This window comes from Drosophila albomicans, chromosome X (genome assembly GCF_009650485.2).
Source record: "Drosophila albomicans strain 15112-1751.03 chromosome X, ASM965048v2, whole genome shotgun sequence".
NCBI lineage: Eukaryota > Metazoa > Arthropoda > Insecta > Diptera > Drosophilidae > Drosophila > Drosophila albomicans.
The window spans coordinates 33,027,824-33,040,983 of record NC_047627.2 but is presented as its reverse complement, the minus strand read 5'-3'; the positions used below and the strand labels follow the sequence as shown (position 1 = coordinate 33,040,983).

General features: G+C 34.9%; 1 protein-coding gene across 2 annotated transcripts; it reads right to left on the bottom strand.

Annotated features, from left to right (window-relative positions):
* Positions 1 to 254: 254 nt before the first annotated feature.
* Positions 255 to 13,143, bottom strand: LOC117577749 (transforming growth factor beta-1-induced transcript 1 protein). Of its 2 annotated transcripts, none has more exons than XM_052005575.1 (5): positions 13,096 to 13,143; positions 11,385 to 11,494; positions 4,396 to 4,620; positions 1,813 to 2,046; positions 255 to 1,015 (listed from the first exon to the last, which is right to left on the bottom strand). In XM_052005575.1, the coding sequence occupies exons 2-5, from the start codon at positions 11,385 to 11,387 to the stop codon at positions 938 to 940; spliced, it is 540 nt and encodes a 179-aa protein (XP_051861535.1). In that variant the 5' UTR covers positions 11,388 to 11,494; positions 13,096 to 13,143; the 3' UTR covers positions 255 to 937. The 2 variants fall into 2 exon arrangements, with proteins under 2 accessions (XP_051861535.1, XP_034118552.1); XM_034262661.2 differs by lacking the exon at positions 13,096 to 13,143 and adding an exon at positions 12,881 to 12,974.
* Between the last annotated feature and the right edge of the window lie 17 nt (positions 13,144 to 13,160).

Here is a 13,160-nt window from a genome sequence, read left to right as displayed (position 1 = left end):
GTTGCTACAACTTAACTTCGTTCTCGACCTATCAAAATGCTTAGTGAAAATTCAGAATACATAACTACTTTTGATACCATCTGAGATTTGAACAATCGGGTGATTAATTCCTATAATCGATGTATGTTTAGATCGTTTGAATGCTTTTTTCTACACACTTTAAAAAGAGAGCGCAATAGCATTGCTGCGAACTAGAGCGAGAAAGCAACAGAGCACTGATCTCACATTTAAAATGAAATAAGACTCGGTGATCATTATTGATTAATTTGTCAAATATATATTTTGTATTATATTTTAATAAGATTGTTTTGAGAATAACAATGCGATTTAGAAAGAGATAACATGATCGAGCGAGACAGATATATCGAGAGTAAGAAAAGAGAAAGAAAGGCGTGATGAGCTAGTCAAAGGTTTCTTGTTCATGCGTGTATAACAACTAAATACAATTATATAGTTTAATATTTGAATAATGCACAGGCGGCCTCCTCTCTTTCCTCCTTCCCCCTCTCTGTGTCTCTTTATCCCACCTCTCTTTTACTCTTCTACTCTGACAGTTTTCTGTGTGGCAGGTGTCTTCAGTAAATGCATTTCTCGTGTACAAATTGTTGCATTTCATAAATTATATTATATATGTATATAGCTTAGTGCGTGGTCTGCCAGACGGAGAGGGGAGAGAGTGAAAGAGAGAGCAAGAGAAAGGAGGGAATACCATATATCTATATTCTTGCCTGACCTTTCCGTTCATTTCTTTTCATTTCATTTCATTTCATTTTGTGTTATGTTTTTAAAGTTTGTTCAACAATTTGCGAATTCTACAAAATACCATAAACATCTATAATATACATCGATGTGTGTGTGTGCTTGTGTGCGTGTTTGTTTGTGGGTGTATTTCTTTGTGTGTGTGTGTTTGTGTGTGTGTGGGAGGTAAGAGCATTCCTTAGCCAGAGCAAGCCGTGCACAGCGGCAAATTATCCTCCACGGCAAACGTGCTCGCCGTAATGGGCGAGGCGCATTTCTGCAACAGAAATTAGAAAGCAAGATATTAGAAATTGTTTGAGATTCTATTATTTACACAGAGAGAAAAGCATTTCAAGGTTACTATTTAAGTTTGAGCAAACAAATTTCATTTTAAATTTATATTAAACACAAGACGCTTCATTATTCATTGCTGTGCGATAGTTAAAGAACAGAATCTACTTCTAGGCTGATTGATAAAAATTTCGACTGCGTGCCCAAACCGATAAAAATCAAATAATAAGTAAGTGTAATTTTAAAGTTTTATTTTTGGGTCAGACTATAATAACTACAGTATTTGTGATTGCTGAAATTTTGGTTGCGATCGGATAAATATTGTAGAAGTTCTTTAGGAAATACTTTTGAATACGGTTTTTAGTTTTATCTGACAAGTTTTAGCTGACAATCTGGTATATTTTTCACTCTATGGTATATTTCTAATGTAGTACTCTAGCCAAATACCAAATATAGCATTTAGTATATTTCTAATATATTTACGGTATATTTATTTGGTATATTTTAATTATTTTTTTTTTTGTATATATTGATTATATCTCAACGTCGAGCTCTCTTCTCTGTAGCTTTCTTACTTGATTTTTCTTTAATTTAGTCAACTGCAATTTAACATTTCCAATATTGTTGCATAGTATAAGCATTATATTAATATTCGATTCTGAAATATATCTCTATATTGTCGGCTCATAAATTCGGACAATTGGTGATCGATATACACGAATCAGTTATTTAAAGTATAAGCTCTTCAACGTTTCTCTCATTCTCTGTGTTGATTTTGCTCACCTTGCACTTGAAGCAATCGCGATGCCATTTGGCATTCAATGCAACAATGGCATTCTCCGTGATGGGCTGACTGCAGCCGGCGCATCGTGCCGCAAACAGTTGCTCAAAGTCGATGCGACAGTAGGGACGACCCTCGCGCTCATAGAACGAGGTGCCCACCAAAGGCTTCTTGCATGGTCCGCCACAGACGAAGCACTCCTCGTGCCACGTCTGTTCCATCGCCTTGATCGTGCGCTGAAAAGATTAAAATATATATCGAACATTATTTGTTGATCAGTTTTCGATAAGCGTTTAATCAGAGCCAATCAATCGAACATACACACTCAGACACACCCATCACATCCAATCAGCCGACGACCTTGTGGCATATATATTTATATATAGAATTGTGTGTGGGCGTCAAGTCAATGTTTAGGTTGTGATAATCGCACTATGAATGCTCTATTCTATTTATATTTATTTATTGACTCCCTGAGATTGCTGCAGCCCTGGCAATTATATTCTGTCGACATCTTGTATAACTCTTTTATAAGAATCCATAATAGAATAGATGAATGAATGTATTTTTGCATTATCATTTTGATAACATTGAAGTATCATTTATAATTGAGTTATAAAACAATAATTTCAATTGATATATAAACATTTTCCATTTTTATTCGACCAATGCAAGAATTGAATTTTCATTTATTGACTCCCTGTCATTGCTGCAGCCCTGGCAATTGTGTTCAGTCGTCATCTTGTATGATTCTTTTATAAGAAGCAATAAATGCAGTCACAATAGAATAGATTAATGAATTTCTTTGAAATGGAAAACAATTTGCTGCTTTATCATTAAGATAATATTGAAGTAGGATTTATAATTGAGTTATAAAACAATAATTTGAATTGATATATGATCATTGATTAGCATAATAATACGCAATGTGAAAACTTGACTTATTTGACATTGATCGCAAGCAGATGCAGTTAAATTATATAAATGTAGATAGGTAGATTTAATCTGTGAATCATATTGCACACGCTTCAAGTTCAATCCTGACCTAACCCAAAATAATTCACATGATAAAATGAGCATCATTAATTTTTGCTTGTACAATTTTTGCTCAGCATGAGACGACGAACAAATTTAGAATCATGTACAGCTGTTCACTAATTGCCCAATGAATAAACTGATTGTATCAGTTATTGCGATAGAGATAGCGATAGAGAGTTAGATAAATTCAGATAGAGATAGAGATAGAGAACTGATTGCTTGACTAGCTTGTAGCTGGATAAACAAGCTGTGCGAGTCATCATATAAATAGATATTATTATAATATCATTTGCTGTTCTCATATACGCTATGCATTACAAGTTTATTGGGTGTATATACTCGTACACAGAGAAGAAGCAGATGAAGCATATGAGGAAATGTTGACAATTTGACCATATAACAATTGCTGTTCATAAAACGCCAAAGTTTATGGCAAACAGACGACGCCTTGACAGACGATGTCATCAATGTTGATCTTGATGACTGTGCCCCATGCAATTGCGTATTTCGATCCGGAGAGGGCAGAGAAGTCTGCCATGCAGTTTGAGCTTGGGCTGGTGTAGACTTTACACTGTTGGAGAGCTAGTGTTTAATAGAAACGATTTCACAGAGTGATTTGCGGTGAAGTTATGTGGTTGTTAAGTATATCGATGTAGGGTAAATAAATATAGAATAGCGGAGAGTTTGGTTATATAGAATTAAAGGTAGTAGAGATAGTATTGGATGTAAGAGCAGTCTAGTGGAGATTTGGGTAGTGAAGAAGTCGAGGGTAATGGAGAGCAGTCTAGTTGAATGGTGGATAATTTCAATAGCCAAGAATTCGCATAGTAGCATAAATAGGTAGTGGAGAGTTTGGTAATGGTAGTTCGGTAACGCAGAGGTAGTGGAGATTTGATTAGTGGATAGTTGAATAGTGAAGAATTTGGATAGTGGAGAGTTTGGTTATATTGAATTCAAGGTAGTAGAGAATGGTGGTGGGGGTAAGGGCAATAAATAACAGTCTTTTGGAGATTCGGGTAGTGGAGAATTCAGCAATATAAACTGGCAGTGGAGAGCATATGTGTGGTGACAAAGAGAGAGGATAGTAGAAAAGGGAAGAGTAAGCGTTAATGGAGAGTTGGGGAGCGGAGCAGTGTACAGAATTTGGGTAGTGGAGAGTCGTGCAGTAGATAGTTTGGTAGTGGAGAGTTCGACAATGAAGAGTTGGATAGTGAAGATCATTGATAGTGGAGAGTTGAGTGGTGGAGGGTAGTGGAGAGTGGATTAGCGGAGTATTGGTCAATGGATAGTTGAGTAGTGGAGAATTTGGACATTGGAGTATTAGTGGAGTGGAGAGTTTGCAAGTGCAAAGTAGGAGCAGTGAAGAGTAGAGTAGGGAAAGTAGAGTTGGAAAGTAGGCTACTGAAGAGTGTGATAATGTTGAGTTGTGTAAGGTTGTAGCCCTTAAGTGTAGAGTGGGCTGGTGCAAAGATTTCACAGTGATTACAGAATATCTGGACAAAAGCTGCGCTGTGTTGAATACCAATAGACTAGTGTATAGAACTCACCTCCAAGATGGGCTGCTTGCAGCCAAAGCAAGTGCCCGAATAGTTGCTCACAAAGCAATCGGAGCAGACGGGCTCATCGCTCTGTATGTGGAAGGTGGCCTCGGTGATGGGGCGATTGCAGTCCTTGCAGGCAAAGTGCTCCGGATGCCAGGTCTTGCCCAGGGCCGTAATGATGCGTTGCTGTATGACCTCATTGCACTTGTGACAAATCGATGCCGGCTCCGACTGAGATTTTGGGAAGAGAGAAAGAGGGAAACAAACATTGAATTGAAAATGGAGTAATTAATATGAAAATCACGTGGGAAAGGCGTTCAAATATTTCATAATGCTTCTTAAATGAATAACTAAATGACTGAATGAATGCCCCCTGAATGTGAGTGAATGTTGGGAGTACTGTTTTTATTTTTTTTTTGTCTGATCTAAAGACTCGACGTACACACACTCACACAGTTATTGGCATGCCTTGAGTTCATAAACCGCAACAACACAGAAAGATTTGCGTAACTCAATGCAAATTCCAGAGTCGAGAGACCCCAATGTGGATTCCCCTAGACCCCTAGACCCCTCGAAAGCTCATAACTCAGACCGCAACACAAAGAACAATAATAATAATAATAATATATAATATGTATTTAATACTAAAATGATGAGCATCAGCATTAAATCATTTTTATTGCACATTATAAAGTAATGTGTGTGTTGTTGTTGTCCGGGGTTCATATCAAAAGATTGCCAGCGCGTTTATACGATGAACTTGCCTGATTTCGTATTTGTTTTTGAGGTGTGTTTTCTAGCAATTAATCTGGAAATCGTTGTTGTATAAGCAGCGCAAGTAACTCATTATTTGTATATGTATTTAGTATACCCGCTTCTCATAGAGTAGAATGGTATTATAACTTTGGTCTGGTATATTCATTTGGTATATTTTTGAATATATATATACTTGATCAGCGTCAACTTCTTTGTATATTTTTAACTTAATGGTATGTAATGTGGATTTGTAATTTGAATGTGGAACTATACAATATACCAAATAATGCCTTTGGTATAACTTTTGCATTTTTGCGGAATATTTATTTGGTATATTTTAAAATTAACAGCGCTTCAAAATCTCGACTGTAGCTCTCCTACCTGTTCTAATGATAAATCAAATCTAATTGAGTTCCTATTTGCAAGAATTAAACGTGTAAATTTATGTTAAAGATTAAAGTTGGGTGATTAAAACGCTGACGAGTTTTCCAACATTAACCTGATGACCATGTGTCATCGAAATGGGATGATTATATCATTTGTGAATCATTTTGAATTCCTTTCTCCAAAAACAAAAATGAGAAGAAAGCATAAAACAACTTTAATCGGCAGAGTTAAGTTTGCAACGCCAAAAAGTAGGCAACGTTAATTTATGGCGAAATTAAAGAAAAATTGCAAATTCGCAGCAATTAAGTGCAAAGAAAACATTCATAAATATTAAAATGAATTACGGCCCAAAAAGTGCAGCAGCAGTTGAATTGCAATAATAAATGTTGTGCCTATGCCAAATTTGGGGGGCATTCCCAATTCCAGAAACGCGAGTTAATCGATATGCAGCGATAAGTTTAATCGTTTTTGTTTTTTTGTTTTTTTTCTTTAGTGTGTTCGCCAAGTCTTAAAAGTTGAAGTGAATGAATTATTGTTATTACAGTTAGAAGGCAATAAACATTAACAGCGGCAATAATAAACAATTTTGGCAATGCCGATCCATCACAATGGAGGTGAATTCAATTGAGTTGAGGTGTTTTTTTCTTTTTTTTTTTGTCCGTGGCCAAAGCCTTACAAGTCGCAAGTCGCAAGTCGCAATGTCTGCCATTTATTTTTTCTTTCGGGCCACCCACGACGGCGATTTAAGGCAAATGGCAAATGGTGTCAATGTTGCAACAAACAGTGCGAATTTGTTGAGTTCTCCGTTTGGATGTGATAACGCAATTTGAAATCAAAATGCACAATTTCGAATATTAAAATGAAAAATCGTAGCAGCTCGTAAATTAAAGGCAATTGCCCCGTCGACTGCACTTTTGTCGGGGTAATTCAATGAGTGTGTGTGTGTGTTCTCCAAATTTAATTTGCACGAATTAAACGCACATTAATTTCTCGACTGGCAAATTGTGGGCAGCGCACTCGCTATAGTTGTTGTTTTATGCCAGATGTGTAGCAGCAACAACATCAACATTTTGCATAGAAAAGGCAAAGACGACGACGACGACGACGACGTCTCACTTAGATCATCGCTAGAGTTAGAATTGAATTAAACAAATGAAACACTCAAACACTGAAACAGCAGCAGCCAAGAGAGCCGCAAATTGCGAGTAAGAGAGCGAAGTTTGCCCTACACAACAACAACAAAAGGCAAGAGGCAGCTAAACGACAGCGTTAAATTTAATGAACAATTTGGCGCTTAAAAACGAGCAAACAAAACACACACAAAAAAAAAAAAGAACACAATAAAAACAAGAAGCTAAAGACATGAATAAACAACAAACGATAAACGTACATTGAACCTTTACACACCGAAGTGCAAATACGCTGCTTAGACAAAGAACAATGGAAAACATCTGAGTTGGCAGCTCCAATTCCTCGCAGAGTTGGCCGCTCCAATTTGCAAGCGTATTGGTCACACTTTAATTTTATTATTGCTCACTCTCTAAAGTATTATTTAGCTTTTGCTTTCAATTTTCGCAAAGAGTTGGCATCTCCAATTTCACGCAGAGTTGACAGCTCCAATTTGACTGTACATTGGTCACACTTATTTTATTGTACAAGAAAAAACCATTTAATTTTATTATTGCTCACATTCTTAGCTTTTGTTTTTAGTTTTCCTATTTATTTGTTTAATGCTTTAGTGGTTTTCAATTTGTTTAACTCGCGGGATTTCACCTGCTAAGCTAATTCATTAACAAAGGCAATAAACTCTTCTAATGATTCTAAGAACCATTTACTCAGCACGATGCCTCACAAAGCGAGCGTAGGCGACGTGAAATTACCCTGTCAGGTTTTTTTTTTGATGCGAATATTATTTTTAAATTAATTAGAAGTGTTCATAACATTTGATAATGTTAAATGTGAATGTCGTCATCATTTCTCTCTTAAAACTTGCAAGTTTACTGAACGCCGTTCTGTATAGCAAATTAAATATAACAAGAAATCTGCTCGACTTTGAGATACCCGCTACTCATTTAAAATAAAAGCTAAACAGTGCGGTATTATTCTTAAAATATACCAAATAGTATACCACAAAATTACTAAAACATACCGAAAGTCATAATTGGTATATCAACATCAAAATGTACCAGATTGTCAACCGAATAATATGCCTAAAAATACTAAAATATACTAAAGGGTCGGAATATGCCACAAACATACTAAAATATACACAATGCCATATTTGGTATATCATGGTCGAAATATACCAGATTGTCAACCAAATAATATACCTAAAAATACTAAAATATACCAAAGGGTCGAAATATGCCAGATTGTCAACCGAATAATATACCAGAAACATACTAAAATATACAGAATGCCATATTTGGTATATCGTGGTCGAAATATACCAGATTGTCAACCAAATAATAAACCTAAAAATACTAAAATGTACCAAAGGGTCGAAATATGCCACATTGTCAACCGAAGAATATACCTAAAAAATACTAAAATATACCAAATGGTCGAAATATGCCAGATTGTCAACCGAATAATATACCAGAAACATACTAAAATATACAGAATGCCATATTTGGTATATCGTGGTCGAAATATACCAGATTGTCAACCAAATAATAAACCTAAAAATACTAAAATGTACCAAAGGGTCGAAATATGCCAGATTGTCAACCGAAGAATATACCTAAAAAATACTAAAATATACCAAAGGGTCGAAATATGCCAGCTTGTCAACCAAATAATATACATAAAAATACTAAAATATACCAGATTGTCAGCCCTTTTACCCGAATATAAAAACAAATGCTAAGAAGCAGGATACGTGAATTATAAATAAACCGAAACTAAATGCACATTTGGAATATTACAAAACTAAACAACATTTAATAATAGCAAAGAAAAGCAATTGAAATAATTTCGAAAAAGTTGAATCAGAAATTTGTTTGGAGGAAAAGTTTCTCAACGCACCTGAAGTGCAGTTCATTTTCATATTTTCATAGAATTCTGCGAGCTGTTATCAGTTAATTGCAACAATCAGAGAGCCGACGGCGCTGTTGCCAAGTTGCCAAGTGAAGCGGCAACAACAACAAACAGAACAACAACAACAACAGCAATTAATAATAAGCGTAAACAATTTATGCCGGCATAGTTTTCCCCTTCAAAATCGAACAACAACAACAACAATCGAACGAAGCAGGCAAACACTAACAACCATAATGAGGCGCTGCGAGGAAACCGCAATAATAAGTCAAAACAATTCATTTCGATTTGTATTTGTTGCTTATTCAAATGCGATAATTAAAATATTGCACAAATGAATCATACTCAAAGCAGAATCTATGTCTATCTATCTATGTGTAGGTGTTGGGCATAAAAAACAAAAAACAAAAACAAAAACAAAGGCAATTGTTGTAGTGCCATCAATCAGAGCTGTCAATCAACGGATTGGCCAAAACATAAAAAAGATCACTTAACATTTGGCATACAACAGAAGAAAGAAAATTGGATGGAAAGCGTAGGAAAATCAGGCAGCATATTGTACATAGAATCAATATCGATCGATAGATAATTCATTTATTTCACTGCTGAAATTTGATAGGGCGAAATCTATGAATAGATTGCAGATCGATCAGCAATTATTTTTTCAACTGAATGCAAAGTCAATCGATTGCAAATTGAAGTCTTTAAAACTGATATTAAAAGTTTATTTTGTATGTATGTTGTGCTCTTAAGTGTATTTTAATAGCTCAACGATTACAATATTTATTTTTATTTTTATAGCACTTTTACAGTGCATTGAAAATAATAATAATAGTATATTTACTTAGTATTAAGTTTGCACAAAATGACTTTCACAAATCTATTCAAACAATTCCAGTTTTACATAAGATTATGATAGTTGAGAAAGCTTTGTCACAACTTTTAATGTAATGATACAATTTGATATTCAGAAATATAAAATGCAACATTCGAAAGGAAGCAAATTGAAAACTCCAGAACTGATATGAAATATTATTTTTTAAATATATTTGCTACTCTTTAGTGTATTTTATGGTATTTTTACTACTCGAAAACAATAATAGTAATAATCTATTCACTTTGTATTAAGATCGCATAAAATGACTATCACAAATCTTTTCAATTTGAGAGCACAAAAAATTACAGCTTCAAATAGGATTATGACAGTAAAGAAAACTTTCTTCAATTTTTTGCTTAATTAATCCAATTTTATATTCAGAAATATAAAAAGTAAGATTTAAAACTGCGTTCAAAACTTTTACTTTAATGATGCAAAAAACAAAAAACATTCGAAAGGAAGCAAAGTTTTTGGGTGTAGCATTTTATGGTTCTCGTTTTCAAAAATTCAAATATTTTACAATTTTATGATACTGGTTTAATAAATAAATTGTAAAAATTTATTATAGAGACATTACCGAAACAAGTTAATTAAAGTATTTAAAGATTTACTTGGAAACCGAACCTGAAACTGAGCGTACTTAATGGAGAAATTAATCAATATGATATTTAAAGCAAACTCATTTCGGTTTTTGTTAAGGAAAGTGAAAATGAATCATTCAGATCGATTGATTGCCAAATTAAGTATTGGAATGTAAGAAAAAGAAGAAGACAGCTAAATGATGTCAGAGAGCAGAGCTCCAAAAAAGAAAAAGAAAACGAAATAACAAAAACAATTCGATTATCGAGTTCTATGCGATCATCGTTAGATCTGGATCTGTGATCTCTTAGTTCAACTCAATTCGACTCGAATTCGAATTCGAATTCGACTTGGAACTGTTTTCATTTTTTTTTTGTTTTTTCTTTGGAGTGTCACTTTTTGGCTTTCCCAGCTGGCGGACGTGGGACGTTAGCTCAAGTGTTTGTTGTCGACACTTGCAAAACATTATTATTTATTTTATTTTATTGTATTTCATTTTTGTTTGGGAAAGTTTTCGTGTTCGCCCACTGAAGGTGGCCCAGGCCCAAAACTTCAACTATTGGAAATTGTTTTTTTTTTTTGTTTTTTTGGAATTGTTTTTCAATGGTGTGTGGTGTGCGTCTTTTATTTGTATGCTGTGGCTCTTTTCTTACGTTTAGTATTGATAATTAACATAAATACTAATATGGCAAAGTCGGGGCCAAATGAAGAGACGAAGCAGAGGAAGAGCAGAGGAAGAGGGGAGGAGGAGGAGGAGGTACTGTTGTTTGTGTGCGTGCTTTTTGGGTAGGCAGCTCGTAAAAAGCTCAAGAAAACGACAGTTTTGAGTTTGTTTTCTGTTTTTTAGTTTGTAACACTCGAAAATTCCACACGCTATGAATCTTACACCAACTTTGGCGTCGAGCGACACACACACATAGATAGACACAGACACAGACACAGACACTTCAAAGCAGCAGCAGCAGTAAACGGACGTGGCATGTGTGGCGTATACGTAATGCGGCAACCTGTTTGCAAGCCAAGTGAAGCGAGCGACCGCCCACGTGCCACAAACACACACAGACACACAGACTCTATGAATGGAGATCTCCAAACTCTCCAAGTGTGTGTGTGTGTGTTGCATGTGGTTGGGGCAACAACAACAACGAAAACAACGAGAAACAGATGACAAACGATTCGAGTCGAAAGATTATCATCGAGACTCGCCATCGATCGCATTCCCCTTCCCCGTCTCCTTCCCCTTCCCCTGCCCCTTCTCCATCTCCATCTCCTTCGTTAGATGATTTGTTTTGACTGATGCGTTATTTATGATTGTCCCAAAGGGATTTGCATAGATTTATTTCAGTTTTTTACTCACCATTTTTGTTGCTTCTTCTTCGTTTTGTTTTTCGCTTTTAGCCGCTTGACTTTCAATTTGTTTTATTATTTTTTTTGCGCTCTTTTTTTTTTGCACCAGCGAGTGTAAAACTTTAACAACAACAACAAAAAAAAAAAAAATACAAGTAATTAACTTGGTTTATTTAATGTATTGACAATTAGACGACGCTTGACGCAACGAGTGAAACGAACAAAAATTAACTCTAAATGATAAAAAAAAAACAAAAAAAAAACAAAAATTAAATAAATAAAAAACAACAATGAAAGCAAAAATAGTGAGAGAAATAAATAAAAAATCAACGCTGTTGCCATGAGACAAAGCAGTGAAGCTTCGCTACAGCAAACCTAAAATATTATTGATTTATATGAGTATAATTGAATCTCATTAGGTTGGAAAGGGGCATCAAATGAATTTAGTAGTGAAACAGCATTTAATGAAATCAAGATTTTAAATTGTAATTTCTAAGAACTAAGTAGATTGTTCAAATTCATGAATTTTATAAATCCAAGTGCAAGATATTAAAAATCGCACTTCAACTATAATAACTATAATAACATGATCATTTGTAGAGAGAATTCTACTTTTTTATGACACTGATCTTTCTGAAGATTTCACTGCAAACAATGAAAACTTTAATAATAGGTTGACTGAGGGATGAATGACAATTTCTTAATCTGATTGTTCATTAAAGCAAAAGTACTGCCATAAATTGGCGATCAAATAAAGCTCAACATTTATACAGCTACGATCTTGTGATAGTATTGAATAGCAAGTCTTGGGATTATAAATATAAATATATCTTGATATATAAATGGATTCATCACAGAGTCAATTATTGTTTTAGCAGCCCTCGCTGAGTTAAGCTCAACATTTATACAGCTACGATCTTGCGATATTATTGAATAGTATTGGCAAGTCTTGGGATTATAAATATTAATATATTTCGATATAAATGTGATCATCACAGAGTTAATTATTGTTCTGGCAGCCCTCGCTGAGTTAAGCTCAACATTTATTCAGCTACGATCTTGTGATAGTATTGAATAGTATTGGCATGTCTTGGGATTATAAATATATAAATAAATGTATTCATCACAGAGTTAATTATTGTTCTAGCAGCCCTCGCTGAGTTGTTCAGTTGAGCTACTGCTTTTTTTTTTTCTTTTTTTTTTTCAACATAACAATGAGAACGACGATGCATTGGAGGGCAACCTAGTTAGGCGCAATCTGTTGACACCGTGGGGGGTTGGTGGGGAGTGAAGTGTGTAGTGAAGAGGTTGACAGACAGTCAGCAATGACAACAAATGAGGCGGCAGCTCAAAAGTCAAAGTCAAAACAAAATACACACACACAAACACACACACACACAGACAGTCGCGCAACGAAATAGGCAGAAATGAGAATAACAACAATAAATGGGGGAAAAATAAATTCATATGAAATTAATAAACATCAAAAAATACAAAATTTCGTACAAATTTCAGTTGAGATTTTCCTTCGGGCAGCAACAACAACAAACACAAAAAAAGTGAGGAAAACGATAAATTGACTGGAAATCAACAAGAAGAAATCGAATTCGAAAAAATAACGGAAAGAGAGCAGGACAGCAGGAAGAAACCGTTAAGCCAAAAACGAAAACAACAACAACAACAACAACTAAAAAAGAATAACAAACGAAAACCGTTTTTACTCGTGTTTGCAAATCGCAGAAACCGTAAACCGAACCGAACCGGCGAGCGTCGACCAAGAAACTGA

Bases quoted from the DNA above. Each gene is read 5' to 3' on its own strand.
- LOC117577749 (XM_052005575.1), bottom strand. The intron at 2,047-4,395 runs GTGAGTTCTATA...TAATCTTTTCAG, and splicing joins GCAAGCAGCCCATCTTGGAG to CGCACGATCAAGGCGATGGA. The intron at 1,016-1,812 runs GTGAGCAAAATC...TTTCTGTTGCAG, and splicing joins GCGATTGCTTCAAGTGCAAG to AAATGCGCCTCGCCCATTAC.